General features: G+C 35.4%; 4 protein-coding genes and 1 long non-coding RNA gene across 5 annotated transcripts; 1 reads left to right on the forward strand and 4 right to left on the reverse strand.

Annotated features, from left to right (window-relative positions):
* Positions 1-2,097: 2,097 nt before the first annotated feature.
* LOC141659915 ((+)-cis,trans-nepetalactol synthase NEPS1-like) lies at positions 2,098-2,886 on the reverse strand. The gene has a single exon (XM_074466851.1). The coding sequence runs from the start codon at positions 2,884-2,886 to the stop codon at positions 2,098-2,100; it is 789 nt and encodes a 262-aa protein (XP_074322952.1).
* Positions 2,887-3,482: 596 nt separating this feature from the next.
* Positions 3,483-4,274, reverse strand: LOC141659916 ((+)-cis,trans-nepetalactol synthase NEPS1-like). The gene has a single exon (XM_074466852.1). It carries the CDS (start codon positions 4,272-4,274, stop codon positions 3,483-3,485), a length of 792 nt encoding a protein of 263 aa, XP_074322953.1.
* A 287-nt stretch (positions 4,275-4,561) lies between these two features.
* LOC141723643 (LRR receptor-like serine/threonine-protein kinase FEI 1) lies at positions 4,562-9,000 on the reverse strand. The gene is made up of 13 exons (XM_074525503.1): positions 8,758-9,000; positions 8,529-8,664; positions 8,331-8,402; positions 8,167-8,238; positions 7,975-8,046; positions 7,769-7,840; positions 7,590-7,661; positions 6,834-6,940; positions 6,538-6,711; positions 6,132-6,464; positions 5,365-5,616; positions 5,142-5,275; positions 4,562-4,957 (listed from the first exon to the last, which is right to left on the reverse strand). The coding sequence occupies exons 1-13, from the start codon at positions 8,852-8,854 to the stop codon at positions 4,733-4,735; spliced, it is 1,818 nt and encodes a 605-aa protein (XP_074381604.1). The 5' UTR covers positions 8,855-9,000; the 3' UTR covers positions 4,562-4,732.
* Positions 9,001-10,346: 1,346 nt separating this feature from the next.
* On the forward strand, positions 10,347-12,477 carry LOC141723645 (uncharacterized). Its single transcript, XR_012576327.1, has 3 exons — positions 10,347-11,237; positions 11,918-11,995; positions 12,168-12,477. It is a non-coding gene; the product is annotated as an uncharacterized LOC141723645 (long non-coding RNA).
* LOC141723644 (ent-kaurenoic acid oxidase 1-like) lies at positions 11,215-14,231 on the reverse strand. The gene is made up of 9 exons (XM_074525504.1): positions 13,811-14,231; positions 13,373-13,697; positions 13,131-13,280; positions 12,696-12,971; positions 12,514-12,597; positions 12,343-12,421; positions 12,154-12,260; positions 11,901-12,019; positions 11,215-11,770 (listed from the first exon to the last, which is right to left on the reverse strand). Exons 1-9 carry the CDS (start codon positions 14,092-14,094, stop codon positions 11,680-11,682), a joined length of 1,515 nt encoding a protein of 504 aa, XP_074381605.1. The 5' UTR covers positions 14,095-14,231; the 3' UTR covers positions 11,215-11,679.
* Positions 14,232-15,886: the final 1,655 nt, after the last annotated feature.

The raw sequence follows: 15,886 nt of genomic DNA on the forward strand, positions 1-15,886 counted from the left end.
CTTATATGAATATTAAGAGTGGTCGGTTAAGACTCAAATGAAAGCTAAGAGGTTTTACCACTTTTAAGAGATGAACGGAAAAGTTCGCCGGAAAAATTCGCCGGAGGTTCGGCCGAATTTTGGCTTGTTGGTCGAACTTGGGCAGCCCTTCGGGAGGCAAAAAAGTGGTATATATGAGTTTTTCTTGGGACGATAGAACTTGGTTGGTGGAACTAAGCTTGAAGATCAAAAACCTTGAATATATGATATATATTTGTAAGGGAGAAGGTTTTTGAGATGAATTATTTGGGTTTGGATATTAGAGAGTGTGTAGAGAGAATATTTCTTGAAAATGCCCATCAATTAATTAGCTCTTTTCTTTTGTAAAAAATAGTGCGGGTGGGTGTTTATTTATAAAAGGAATTAGGTGAAGGGAGTGGTTGGGATTGAGTTAAATTGAATGGTGGATGAAGAGAGTGGTGTGGACTGATGACATGGAGGATAAGGTGTGTTAATTTGTAACTTGCATATAGGACAAACAAGAAAAATCTCAGCAACTATGATTTATATAATAATAGTTTTTAGCTTTTTCAATTAATCATTAATTACTTAGTTAATTAAGTAATTAACACCATTAAATATAACGACTTTGAAAACCCTTTAATAAATAGAACAAAAAATGTGATAATTTCATAAATATCATAAAATGATGATCTGCAAGTTTTGGTCAATTTTAGTCAAAGGTAGCTTGGTCAAACGCTCGGTCAAAGTCTTGGTCAACACCCAAAAAAATCACACCCGGACAAATTTTTTCAAAAATTACGAAACTTTAACCATGCATAGAAAATACTATTTAAGTGACAAATATTAAGTTTCAATATTTTATAGCACGTGGAAGTATTTTATTTGGATTTAAAACGATTAAATCAGAGTTCGGTTCCAAATAAAATATGAACGATCTTTTATGAAAACATATAGACATTGTTGGCTCAGTTTGGGCTAAAATAAATACTTAGAATATATTTCCTTAAATATAAAATATTTTGAGAGTGTGAGAAATATTTTTAAGTATTTAAAAGTATTTTTTCCGATAAATAATATATTTGAGATATGAGAGAAAATTACCTGAAAAAATACGAGGAGGGGGATAAAATGAGATATTAATATTCCTTTATCAAATATTAATTTCTAAGAGTGTAAAAATATATCTTTGGATTTATAACTATTTTATGGAGTGAAAGATATATATTTTATCCATTTTAAAATCATCTGTTTTTGAAATAAATTTAGCACGAGCCTTCTAAAGAATATCCAAGTTCTGATATTCATTTTTCAAACTTGTTGCCTTATTAATATTGCCAGAGAGCCTAAGAAAAATCATATTTCCGATAGTTATTTTACGATCTCATTGCTTTGGAGTATATTCCTTTAAAATGTATTTATTTTTGATATTCAGCAAATTGGAATATCTCTTTTATTTATATTTAAAATATAAATATATTTTGAAAAATATTTTTAAAAATATTTTTCTAGATATGGATTTTCACTTTTGATTATGTCAATTAAATTTATGCCTATTTGGAGAGGATATACGTGTTTTAAATTTTATGTTAAATTATGCAAATACCAAAATATATAATTAATGGAAGATGTCCTTTCACAAAACCTGATGGATTTATATTTAGATAACTCGAAAATATTTGAATTTGCCCGCAAGAGTTGGCTCAGTTGGTTAAAGAGGAGATAACTATCCTCTTGGTCACAGGTTCGAATCCGACGAGAGGAGAATTTATGATTACCTGACTCCTGAGTCAGAGTCTGTCAATTAATGTTAAGAATACAAAGATAGAATTACACTAGTACTTTCTAGTTTCATCTAATAAAATTGCGGTCAGAGTCCAAGATATCAACATGCCCCATCCTTTCTAAATGGGTAACCTGTTCATCCAATTATGATCCAAATAGCATTAGTTGGGCCGCCGAAGCAACTAGACATTAAAACGAGATTTGCATAAACTTAACACCCAAAGCACTTAAAAATTTTACACACTTTCATTATCCATTATCCATAACTTTGAAAATCATGTCTTATAGACATAATCAATGAGGAAAAATCATTTAAGGCCTGAAACCAGCATCAACAACCAAGTTATGTCCAGTGACAAACTGAGAATCTTCACTTGCAAGAAACAACACTGCATCAGCCACATTTCTCAGTTTAAGCACTCCTCCTTTCAAAAAATTCATCGACTCGAACGCCTTCTCGATTCCTTCTTCATTAGTCTGCATCCAGTTGCACATCAGTGGCGTTCCTATTGGTCCAGGTGATACACAGTTCACCCTTATCCCGTGCTGTCCCAGCCCTCGACTCGCGCACCTCATTAACCCCACCACTGCCTGCTTCGATATTATGTAGTCTATGGGTCTCTCAGCATCTGTGTTGGCCACCACGCTTGATGTACACACTATGCTCCCCTTAACACCACATTCCACCATGGCACGTCCAGCGTGCTTCACACAAGCGATCATCCCGCGAACATTGACAGCAAAGAGTTTGTCAGATGCTTCGAGATCAAACTCCAGGATGCTTTGTTCACTGCTGCTCATACTCAGGACTCCTGCATTGCTAAACATGATGTCTAGCTTGCCATGAGTCTTAACAGTTGACTCCACCAGAGATTTGACTTGCTGCTCGTCAGTTACATCGCACTTGATGAAGGTGCAACAAGAACCAATTGATGAGGCCACTTCAAGACCCTTTTCATCTTGTAGGTCAGCAATCACCACGGCTTGTGCGCCCTGATCTGCAAAGTGGCGAGCCGTCGCTTCACCAATGCCACTGGCTCCGCCAGTGATAATTACAACCTTGCCGTCTAATTTCTTATTGTATAAGACAGAGGAGTTCATTTTCTGCTACCTGTACAGAGACAGTCACTGGCGTTGCATTTTTATACCACTATCAGTTTCAGGACGGCAGAATATAAAAATGTAATACATTCGAGGTCAAACAAGAGTGACAAGATTGCAGGCCTAAGCATCAACCTCTTAAACACACAATCAAAACATTCTGTATTAAGCATCTATACGTTTTGGCTTTACATGAGATGCTACATTGTGTCAGGTTCACGTCAGCTTCATACTTAAATTACTAGGCTCTCTCTTTTTGTGCAGCATATAATAAGACTCCAGTCATTTCAACTGCCTCTCACTCACTCTCCGAATGGGCTCGCGGTTTCAAAACACTTGTACAACACATCGTGTTCATATGATTTTCGAATTCAGAACTTGAATTTTGAATAAGATAACATCGACATATTTTAATTTAATATCAATAAATACGTACTACCAAAACAATATCACACTATTAATTCTAGTTTATTTTAAGTTTTACAATGATTATTTTGTTGTATGAACATCCAAACCATACTTGTATAACTTAGTAATATGAACTCTTGATCATATTTGGTTTGGTAGCATTAAAACTATCAACAATACAAACTCATCTAAGGCCTGAAACCGGCATCCACGACCAAGTTATGTCCGGTGACAAACTGAGAGTCCTCGCAAGCAAGAAACAATACAGCATCAGCCACATTTCTCACTTTAAGCGCTCCGCCTTTTAAATAGTTTAAAGACTCAAACACCTTCTCAACTCCTTCTTCATCAGTCTGCATTGATTTGCACATCATGGGCGTTCCCACCACCGCCGGTGAGACACAATTCACCCTTATTCCATGCTTACCTAGCCCTCTACTTGCGCACCGCATCAACCCCACCACCGCTTGCTTCGACAGAACGTAGTCTATGGATCTTGGAGCATCTGTACTCGCTGCCACGCTTGATGTACACACTATGCTCCCCTTAATACCGCATTCCACCATGGCACGCCCTGCATGCTTTACACAAGCAATCATTCCGCGTATATTAACAGCAAAGAGATTGTCAGATGCTTTAAGATCAAAGTCCAGGATGTTCTGTTCACTGCCGCTCATCCTGAGCACTCCGGCGTTACTAAACATGATGTCTAGCTTTCCATAAGTCTTAACAGTTGATTCCACCAGAGATTCAACTTGTTGCTCGTCAGTTACATCACACTTGATGAAGGTGCAACAATGAGAGCCAATTGATGAGGCGACTTCAAGACCCTTTTCTTCTTGAATGTCCGCGATTACCACAGCTTGTGCACCATGATATGCAAAGTGGCGAGCCGTTGCTTCACCTATGCCACTGGATCCCCCGGTGATGATCACTAATTTGCCTTCTAATTTCTTATTGCATATTATAGAGGCATTCATTTCCTGCTACTAGTGCACAAACATTCATAGGTAGTGCGTTTATATTAACTACATGAGGACGGCACACTTTAAAATCTATTCAAGGTCAAACAAGACGCAAGGAAGTTGCAGGCCTGAGAATCAACCCGGAGAACACACAAATATAAACAGAAACGGTATAAAAAAAATTTAAAATTTTGGGCATTGCTTAAACTACTTGGCTCTATTTTTAAATCATATATTTTTCGGTATGCTAAGACTGTATTTATAATCTTGACTACTCATACCTAAGAATAGTTACAGTAACATAAAATTAAATGGTGCAAGGCGACGTGCACATTGATCATTCATCTCATAAAGCTATACATAAAGTACAGGTCGCTGAGCACCAAAGCTTATTAGCCACAGTGAGGACCAACTAGTACATCAGGTGCATAGTCAACATTTGTTATGCAACAAGTACAAGGTTGATATGAAAATCAGACATAGTCTGAATGAGAATCATAAAAATCACTTGGGCAAGGTGACATGACCTCTTGCTCTAGTAACTGGAGCACTCGTTGCATCTGCGGCCGTTCATCTGGATTTGCATCAGTGCACTTTGCAGCTATTTCCAGGATTGCTTCCTCAGTTTCTATATCCGTGTCCTTGCACCTTTTGTCTACCATGTCTACCATTCTATTCTCACGTACCAGCGTATTCATCTGTCACAAAACATGCAATCGTATTATATACAGTAAGGGAACCTGCAGAGGCAGTCATAATGACTCGCCCGGAAAAAGTAAACCTCAGGTGTGTAAAAGGATAAGAACTATTAATACTATATATTCGCTGCTTTAACTTTGGTACTGCACAAAGGAAGTGAATCTCAGGATGTGGAGAATATACCCAACCAACAACATTTAAACCATGTTTAACAAAGGCAGGATCAGTGGGCCTCTTTCCAGTTACAAGCTCTAAAAGAAGAACTCCAAAGCTATACACATCAGACTTCTCAGTGGCAATTCCGCTCTGTAGATACTCTAAACACAACCACAGATACAAGAACATTAGGTTTACATTGTTGGTGCCATAGTGCTAATGCCTCAACTGAAAGTGAAACATTGTGTACCTGGTGCCAAATAGCCAAAAGTGCCGGCAACAACTGTTGTAACATGAGCATCCTCGTCGATCAAAAGCTTGGCCAGGCCAAAGTCTGACACATGGGGTTCTAAGTTTTCATCTAGGAGTATGTTGCTAGATTTTATATCACGATGGATAATTCTTGGATAGCAATCATGGTGTAAGTATGCCAATCCACGAGCAGAACCAAGGGCTACTCTCAAGCGAGTACTCCAATTCATTGATTGGTCTTCCCAACGCTCTGAGGGAGAAAGTACTAAGTTAGGAAATTTTATATCAAGGAAAATTACTAAAACGGGGCTATTCTAATTTCTATCAGCAACAATCAAGTTATTGTGATTCAACAAAATAATGATACGGAAAAACCCCGAATAAAACCAACTTGTGATAATGTTAACAGAATAGTGTTGTCATTCTAATCTATTATGACAATGTCAGGTTAATAAAATCCAAAATGATCCAGAGCATATCAGGAAGGAAGAGTTTGATAGATGCCTACAATTTGAGATCTTTTGGAAGGGTAATAAAAAATAAGATATCAAAGTTCTAATAGATTTTTCAAAAAATCAACGTTTACTTAACATATGATCCTCAGATGAGAATGTAAGCACTTTTTTACGTGAACAGAACATTCAGAAGTCCTTGATTGCCAACTGTGTAGAGGGAATATTATCCACCTGTATTCCTTAAAAGTAATCCTTCCCTTGTACAATGTCTCAAGGCAAAATTACATGTGTATACAAGGAAGATTCATACCATGCAAGAAATCATCCAAGCTTCCCAAGGCCAAGTAGTCATAGATAAGAAGCTTTGCATTAGGGAGCCTACAATAACCTCTAAGATTGACCAAATTAATGTGCTTCACGTTTCCCAGTATCTCCAGTTCCATTTCAAATACCTCGTCACAGCCCTCACGACTCCTATCAATCCTTTTTACAGCAAATGTAGCACAATCATTCATTACCATACGATAGACAGTACCAAAACCTCCGGTTCCTACAACATCTTCCTCCGTAAGGCATTCAAGTTTTTCTATAATCTCACTTGAGGGATATGGAAGGTCACCATGGAAAGTCATAAGCTTTGTGCCTGGAAAAACATAAACGCTTAATGTTTTGGAAGGGAAGGTGGGTGAGTTACACATTTAGAATAAAAATTTTACCTGTTTCCTTGGAAGGTTGTTTTTTCACTTCCTTGTATCTTTTGACAGCCCTCTCTTTCTTTAACAGAAACCAAACCCATAAAAAAACAATGAGCACAAGAAGGGCTACTGTCAGTGCGGACATAGCTCCTATCACAGCTCCTTTGACATAATGAGAAGATTTCTTGGTAGGAACTGCATATGGCCATTACAGTGAAGCATGTGTTAGCGACTGGAATAAGCGGACTACCAAGAAATGGTATATATGAAATAATTGGAACCCTTTTGACTTGAAATGATGTTGATGGGCAGCTTACCAGCAACTTGATCACTTTCAGCATGTGGCAACACTGCAGGGAACCCCAATGAAGTTTTGCATGGCTTGTTTATTTGCCGACCACAGAGATCTATATTACCAATAAACCTAGTGATAAGCAATGTATCCTTCAGATTGAGCTCAGAGTAATTAATTTGAGAATGAGAATGGAGTTAGTTATTGAGCGGTTAAGTGTGAGACCCAGGAACTGAGATTAGAACTTTATGATAAGCCTAATAATTCAGATGCAACATACTTTGCTTGTCAAGTTGTAATATTAAATTCAGAATGCATGTGTCACTAATATGTTTCGGTGCAAAACTTCGAAATCATTATTCTAACTAAAACTTGGAAATCACCCCCCTCCCCCTTTTGACATTAACCTGCCTTATATGTAACTTCATATTGACAAAAGAAATACCACTTCTTCAACAAGAGCTACTCTACATTGCCAATTTCAGAGAATAAACTGAAACTCTCGAGATGTGTTTTTTTTTCACGCTGAAAATTAATCTTATATTGGTTTAACAAGGTATATGGACCTCTCATTTGATGAAGCTGGGTAAGATTAGTGATACCAGTTCCCCACTCGAATATATTAATAGCTCAAAACCAATATGACAGTCATTGATCATCAAAGACAAGCGGTTTCAATTTTGCAAGTGGGAATTAGCATCCACCATAAACGAAAAGTCGACAAATAAAATAGATGATTTATAAGGGTCTTGAGTATTATTAGTACGACAATATCACTTACGAATTGTTTCTAAACTTGCTAAGTACCCCCACGTCTGGAATTTCACCGGAAATGAAGTTTGCTGATAAGTTCCTGGGAGTCATATTATGATATACAATTATATAAGGAGACATTTCAATACAAAGTCATTTAAGCTTAGAAATCTGAATAATCTCTAAAAGAATTGCACAAGAACCTACAAATAATGTAGCTTTGCGAGATGACCAAGCGAGGATGGTATGGAACCCGTAATTGAATTGCTTGATAGGTCTCTGAATGCATATTATAACAAAAGAGAATGAAAATTAAGAACGGAAGTCTTAATAGAATCTCTAACAACATCAATAGCATAACTTTGAAAATGCCAAACATAGAAGGTATCACTCCAATGAAAGAGGCATCTTACAATATATTGAGAGATGCAAGGTCCCCAATATTTGATGGTATTTCACCCTGAAGATAATTAGCTCGTAAGTACCTAAATATCAAATAAAAAGTCAGTCAATTTATATCGAAATGAATAAACAGAAAAATGAGCAATCTTTAGATCACAATTTACAGGCATCCTCAGGACACTGAAATCCCTCATGTTACTTACAGAGCTCTGAGTTCAGAACAATTGGCAATTTCCTTCGGAATAACACCATGTAAGCTGTTCTGATGAAGTGCCCTGTTGATAAAAAAAAAAGGCAATATAAATTACAAAAACCATTCACAATTAACCAAACTTATGACACTTTTGACTTAGTTATATGAACTTACAGCCTCTGAAGTCTTCTTAATTTACCAATAATTGGAGATATAAACCCTCCAAACTGCATATAAGGTAAGTTTCTGCATAATCCCAAAGCACATTCAAGAATCAAGACTTAGATTCACAGTATCAATCCACATACAAAACCAATAAAATTCGAAAACTTTATACACAAATCTTAATGTATGTAAAAATTATATACACACATTGAACTAACTGAATAGTCATCTGCATTGCAAGAAATACCAGTCCACTGACAAGGAGTTTCATCACTATCTTTCCAATCACTGAGAAAACTCTTGCTATCATTTAAAGTACTTTTCAAATTCAACAATGTAATACCTGCAAACAACATACTAAGCCTATAAATAACCATATGTAGCAATATAAGACGCATAACAATTAATTATCAAAATTTTCAAAAAATAAAAATACCATCTTGACTTAGAGCAAGAGAGCAAATGTTGAAAAGGGTTGCTTGCAATATAGCTGAAAATGCAAAAAATAAAATGCCCATTTTTAGTTTTTTCATTTTCTTGAAACAGAAAAAGGTGTTCTTGATTTTTTGGCTAGTTAATTAGGGTTTCCTGACACAGGGTTTAGTTGCAATGTTAAAGAGAAAAGCAAACATGAGAGAGATGGTGGGGTTTTAGATGATTTGTAAGAAAATATTTAGTTGGGTTGGTGTAAGCGTGGAGTTGTAGTATTATGAATTGAGGAATGCGAGGCAAGTCAAAATGTGTATGAAAACAGGTATAGTAAGTCCAATTCATACATATAATACCTATATTTTGCTTTATAATTATAAGTATTTCACTAAAATGATAAAACTTAACTCCAGATAGCTATACATTGATTATAAATGCTGCATAAATGGATGCATGCTTTTATATTTAAGGTCAAGAAGGGTTATAATCATATTTGTCATATCATCCTATAGCTAATAATAAGTCTAAAAAAAAAATTAAATTAAAGTGAATAAGTTGGACAAAATATTAGTTAAATATAAAATTATTTTGTTATAAAATATAATTTGAGTGCAAGTGCTATTTTAATATCAAAAATCAATTTTTGGTGTCATAGTAATGACTATTATCAATTCATATGGTATTGGACTTGCTCTTATAATATTATATAATAACATAATTATTGAAATTTAGTTTGAAAATTTAAGGGATCTCATATTACTACGAAAAAAATTATTATTTATAAAATATTTGGTAAAAGAATTTGTAATGGTATTTGGACCTCTTCTATATGAATTTATAATTAATGATTATAGAGAGTTGTGCAGGAAGGAAATTTTGAAGCACAACGTCTGGGGGACTATGAATTCTGTCGAATTTAATAATTCGTTTTTGTTCTTGCGGCTCATATTAAATAAAAATAATAAATTTTTATTTAGTATTAAAATTTTAAGGAAATATTTTTTTGTAAATAATATTTCAAATGATAGCTTACACTTTGTCAAAACTATAAAATATTTTCACGGTTACAATTTAATGTTACACACGTGACACAACAAATGAATAAAAAGAAGTCATGTGATTTTATATTTTCCAAGTGTGATGTCATTTTATATGAATTAAGGTCCAAGGAGTATAACAAATGATGCACTGCCCGAGTCTGAATTCCGCAAGTGTGTGACATTTTTTTGGAGTTTTCCAGCTATATGTCAAACTTTTTTTGACACCCCCCTAAAATATTCCTTTTCTGACAAAACACGTATTGAATAGGAAATTTATTAATTGGAAAATGTGGAAAATTATTGTCTAGGACTATAAGTACTCTCGCTATATTTAGTTCAATGTCAAGCGAAGATTATATGGACACGTACAAAAATTTGTTCACAACTCCAAAAAAAAAGAAATATTGATGGTTTTAGTGAAATCTATTACAAGATCTCTGGTGTTGAGGTAGTTTAAGCACCACCCGGCCCAACTGACCCCAGCCTTTTCTCAGTATGCCTCAAAATTAAGCCGGAAAAATTTGCTTTATGATTGTGGATCAAATGGGTCGTCTGGGGTTACGTTTTGTATACGATTAATCTACTATATCATCTGGTGCATCATAATGATGATAATTACCATCATCATTTTAACAGCTGCATAAACTTAGGTCCAAATTTTTATTTATTCCATATATTTTTGTAGATGATTATTGTTCAGTAACCACCTCAAACTCATATATGGGATATAAAACACCTGTGTATTAATTATATTTAGTGTCGTCACTCATTTTTGTGACAATCGAAGAAAAGTATTGTATTCAACCTTGTGAGCACACCAATGTTAACAAACCTCTTTACCAAAATTGATGATCCAATGTATTACCCTAAATATCATCTCACCTTTTTTGTTGCCAATCAAAAACTCTATGATTATCCTGTTACTTGGCAATTGTTGCCTCCTCTCTTATCATAAAGCGCGGAGCCTTGATATCCCAAACAAATACTTGGATCCCATCTGCTGATAGCATATATTATTTCTACTCTGATGATACCCTCCTTCTTTCCCCTACATTACATCGCAAACGTGTTTCACTTATCGATGATGTGACTTTTGGTTTCCTCTGCAATGCACCAGCTTAAGGGTTTTTTTTTTTTATGTTTGTGCTTCTAGGCCAGCGACCACTGCCAAAGAACTAATGTAACCTTACTTAGCTCATGATCAAGCTTTTTTACAAGTGTTGACATCTTCCAGGTTTACCTACTACAGGAATAACAAAGATTATAATGCCTAAACCAGCTATGTGGCCTTGACCTTTTTCGACATCCCCGGTGATTTCTACACCTCAAAAGATACCAATCTTCACTCTTAACCTATGTTTATGCAGATGAAACAGCCGAAGATGGCGCGTTTCCAGGAGGAGTTACTTTAATGCCAAGTTTCGACACGCTGCACATTTAGTCATCTGTAATTCTCATTATACTACTCGGGGTTCTTTCAGCTTGTCCTTTTTTTCTAATGACTGTGGTTTATATTCAGATGCTAAGAGAATGCAAATCTGATTTTGGTACTGAATATCGTCTTCTATTCATTAAATTTCATTAGTTTTGAAATCAATTCTTATGCTTACATATAAACCTGGGGTGTTTATGTTAGATTAGTATACTGCAACTCTTAATGCTCTGCTCTAGAAATACTGATCAAGTCAGCAATTCTTTTGTAATTAGGTACAAGGTGCGTAAAATTTAAACCTGACTATTACAGACTTGAGTGGCCTGAGTACAAACTACAGAGTAATAGATAGCTACATAAAAAAAACTTCGTAATGTAAACATCCATAGAAAAAGCCTTAACAATCCAAGTGCTTTGCAGGAGATTTTCCTATCAAATCTTTTATTTCAAACTAAGCTTATAGCTTGCTGAAGTTAATCATCACGCCATCCACTGGTTTTGGATGAGGTAGATAAGTCATCTTTGCCTCGGGATTAACGAGTTCCCACCTAAAACAAATTTATTTTTTATTCCAACAGTTTGTTTGTGTTAGTATTTGCCTGCTTAGTTAGTTTGTAAATATACGGCAAAACAACAGTATAAGTTAATTGTGATTTGTGAGTAATTAACGTATCTTACTTGTATCCAATTGCTAGATGATGCAGAAAGATGGCTACTTGTAATCTCGCTAGCATGTTTCCTGCACAAATTCTTGGCCCTCCTCCAAATACCTGGTACGTCCCTGCTTTTGCTGGTTCCTACATAAATACGCGTCCAAAGGTAAGAAAATCACATATAAACAACACTCACGATACTAATATGCACAACATTAGACCCTGGTCTGAGAGCGCGATATAGGTTTATTTGGTTTAGTAAATGGGCTTAAACGTACATTCCATCTGTCAGGGTTGAAGGACATGGGGTTGTCAAAGTTTTCTGGATTGGTATGGAGGTATCTCACCCACATCATCACTTTCCAACCTCTGGGGATAGTATAACCTGCATGCAAAACGACCACAACCTCAAAATGCAGGAAGTATATTTTTAACAAATTTAAATTAAAAATGGGTAAATTGCATACCTTTATACTCAACATCTTCAGTTGCAGTTCGGAATATGAATGCTGCTATATTTGCCATTCTTATTGTTTCTTCCACCACCTGAAGCGCATTTACATTAGTGTACTGAGCCATTCTTTGTATATAAGATTAACATTTTCAAGGGAGGTCGATTATAGTTTGTTTTGTCCTACCTTGTTCGTATAATTCAGTTTAGCAATTTCGTCACTGGTAATTTGGTCCTCATTTTTGTGTTTGCGGAGGCACATGTTCTCCTCCTGCGTGCAAGCAAGGCAGAATTAAATTCTGATCTACAAAGCGATTTGAATTGACAAAAACAACTAAAGAAGTCTAGACGGAAAATTTGATATGATACCCGGAGCTTTTGGAGAACAGTGGGATATTTTGCAAGATAATACAAAGCCCACATAATTGCAAGAGAGGTAGACTCATATCCTGCAATAACAAGACTGACAATGTTGTCAAGAACCTCAGTGTCGCACAGTTCTTTTCCCTCTTCATCCTTCATACCAATTAATCCGTCCATTAAATCATTTCTAACATTGTCGACTCTGACATCGATACCATCACTAATCTTCCTCCTCTTCTTTTCAAGTTCCTTTCTGAAAATCATTGTGGCTTTTTCTCGACACTGTGATGTAGAATTGCGCAAATTTCAACATTAAAGGATTGTTATGTCATAAATATCATTAGATTCTCAGAAGTCAAAATATGTAAAATTAACACCTCTTTCTCGGTAAGTTCATTTTTATATCCTATTGCTAGCGATTTATAGTGAAGTGTGTATAACCTGAAGAGCATGACGAAAAGCACTTCCGGGAAAGTTGACAGGAGAGGCTCTAAAGCCTCTGAGTATCCCTGTGAACAATTTATCTAGGGTGTCCAGAACTGGTCCAGGCTCAAGGCTAGCAAAAAAACTGCCAATGTTCTCGAATGTTACCTGCGCTTGCAACATTAGTAAAATATTAACTCATCGTTCATCAAATTCAATCAAGCCAAAGTAGTTATAATTTCTAGTGTTCTATTACATACCTTTTTAGCTTCTAGGTGAGCACCAATTGTACCCTGGTCGGACCAAGATTGGAGGGCTGCGATAATACGAGGTTGGACCATAATTGCTATGTTGCGAAGAGACTGAGGCAGGTTTATGGCTCTGGAAACAAAGCTTCTAAGCCTAGTATGTGCTGTCCCATGCACTGCAACTAACGAAGTTGCACCTACAAGCTCAACACCTGGCCAATCGATCTTGAACTGTGATTCAGATTGCATTATGAACTTGATTACTGCTGGCTTACACGCTATGACAGCCGGTGATCCAAATAGGTGTGTTCTGTACAGCCCAATCCCATCCCCGTACCTAAACAACATCACAAACTTGTCATTTCAAAACAATATAACAATGCATGCTTCATTCTTCGCATTCTTTCAACCACGTGATATCGTAGTATTTAAATATGAAGCAACACATACCTGTGTCTTTTAGAGTTAATGTAGTCATCAGGGCGACCAACAATCTTGAAATACCAGAGAAAATTAAGCAACTCTCCGAAGTAGGGAAGTCCCATATGGCCCGGAGGAAGTTTGATCATGTTGCTCCCTGTTTTTGCATTGGCTTCTCTGCTTTTGTTTATCAATTTGAGTCTCAGGCTACACCAAAGATCATTGCACCACCACAAATAACACCCCATCAATGGCAATATGCCTAACACCCATGTAACAACCCACACGCTCGTTGCCATGCTCATGAATTCCATCACTAATGATCTATTACCAAGTGTTGGCAAATATAATGTGTGTGTTAAAATGAGCTGAGAGAGATTAGATGCTAAACTCTTTGTGTTGTTCTCAAGGTTATGTAAGGTCTTAAGTAGAGGTTTCTATAAAGTATAAATTGCTTCCTCCCAATGAGTATCATTCTTTCATGTTCTGTACCTTTCGAGAGATTACATTTAACAGACCCATTTTCAAATAATAAAATCTTGTCACCCAACCAATAACACTACCTAAAAAAGCAAATTTAGCTTAGATCAACATAATTTTGTATTCAATTTATGTGTATGATTCGATTAGATTATCCATAGATGCTTTCTACTAATAGCCAGAATGGTATCATTTTATTAATAAAATTATCTCTACTCAAGCTGATTGATTTTGCTAGCATACGTTTTGGCAGGTGGGATTTTGATTAAAATTGAAATTGTTTTTATCACCACTATGCTCAGTGCCTATCAAAAAGTATCAACTGCTTCCTTCCAAGATATATACACATACAAATTACAAGCCTATGTTTAATAATTTCTAAAGATAACCGACCAATTTTTTAAAAATTATCTTGTCACCCTACCTATAGAAGCAACTCCGAGAGCTTAACTATTTGAAATCCTAAACTATAATATAAGGAATAAGAGAAAAAAAGCTCTTCCAACAGTATTCTAGTGATTTCTTAAATTACTAATATCTATTAAAATCTTGTTCCAATTCCTTATCTTTAACTAATCTCTCTGCTCTTCTAACTTTTATTTTATAATAAATATTTGAATGAAGTATTTTCTCTTTTTTCACTTTTTGTAATAATGATACTTTTTAATAATAAAATGTTATATAAGGAATGGATATAAGGAATGTTGTTGGAGATGAGAATATATATTGATGTCTTAAGTGATTAGAATCCAATATTTTATGTTAAATTTAGGGAATGAACTAGGAAGCTCTTGGAGATGCTCTAACATTAGAGCAACTTCAACAAGTTAGTTATTTAAGATCCGAAACTCAAATTTAGAGAATATTGTATAAAATAAAGCTCCAACAGCATCCTAATACTTTCTTAAAAAGTTAGCATCCTCCTTTCATGCCTTATTTATAAGTAACCACTAGTAAATCATTACCATCATTTTAATAATAAAAAATTCAATTCTCTCTCTTTCTCCATATCAAATGCATAACTAAAGTTTGAATATATCAATAAAATATTATTAGAATACACTTATAAAGGAATGTTGTTGGAATTGACATACAATAAAATATCCTACAACACGAGGATTCATTTTTATAATAATATTTTTAAGAAACATGTTAACACTTTATTGGAGTTCTCTTACTCCCAAAAAGTAGTGAACACACGGTTAACTTAAACAAGCAGCTCTACTCATTTATACATACCCGGACCAAGTACTCGTTCATTGAAATCCTCAAAAATTCAGCTCGGACCGGCTCGAATCACAGGCCTATAGTATTGTGTTTGTGTTTATAATATAGTACAAGATGGCCTTGTGTTTATAATCTAGTCAGAAATTCAGAATCACCTCAGTTGGGTGTTTTCTATTGTACTAGTACTATATTTTAAAATTATATGTTATGTTATTACATCTATGATCTACCCAACAGGACAATTCCATGAGATATTCCCATTACATTACACTGTCAAAAAAATGATTCCCATCATAATATTCCTTCAGGGCCAACTACTAGCAGACAAAAGCAGTAAGACATCTTGCCCAAAGCCACCCAGATAAATGGCAAATGTTATCGAAACCATGTGATTATATA

This window comes from Apium graveolens, chromosome 5 (genome assembly GCF_009905375.1).
Source record: "Apium graveolens cultivar Ventura chromosome 5, ASM990537v1, whole genome shotgun sequence".
In the NCBI taxonomy this organism is placed as follows: domain Eukaryota; kingdom Viridiplantae; phylum Streptophyta; class Magnoliopsida; order Apiales; family Apiaceae; genus Apium; species Apium graveolens.

Excerpts from the sequence above, each read along its gene's own strand:
- LOC141723644 (XM_074525504.1), bottom strand. The coding sequence starts at position 14,094 with ATGGAATTCATGAGCATGGCAACGAGCGTGTGGGTTGTTACATGGGTG. Across the intron at positions 13,698-13,810 it reads ATTAACTCTAAAAGACACAG|GTACGGGGATGGGATTGGGC; the intron begins GTATGTGTTGCT and ends GATGTTGTTTAG. Across the intron at positions 12,261-12,342 it reads TGAAGATGTTGAGTATAAAG|GTTATACTATCCCCAGAGGT; the intron begins GTATGCAATTTA and ends TTTTGCATGCAG.
- LOC141723643 (XM_074525503.1), bottom strand. The coding sequence starts at position 8,854 with ATGAAAAAACTAAAAATGGGCATTTTATTTTTTGCATTTTCAGCTATA. Across the intron at positions 7,841-7,974 it reads CTTGCATCTCTCAATATATT|AGACCTATCAAGCAATTCAA; the intron begins GTAAGATGCCTC and ends ATATGCATTCAG. Across the intron at positions 6,465-6,537 it reads ACAACCTTCCAAGGAAACAG|GCACAAAGCTTATGACTTTC; the intron begins GTAAAATTTTTA and ends ATGTTTTTCCAG.
- LOC141659915 (XM_074466851.1), bottom strand. The coding sequence starts at position 2,886 with ATGAACTCCTCTGTCTTATACAATAAGAAATTAGACGGCAAGGTTGTA.
- LOC141659916 (XM_074466852.1), bottom strand. The coding sequence starts at position 4,274 with ATGAATGCCTCTATAATATGCAATAAGAAATTAGAAGGCAAATTAGTG.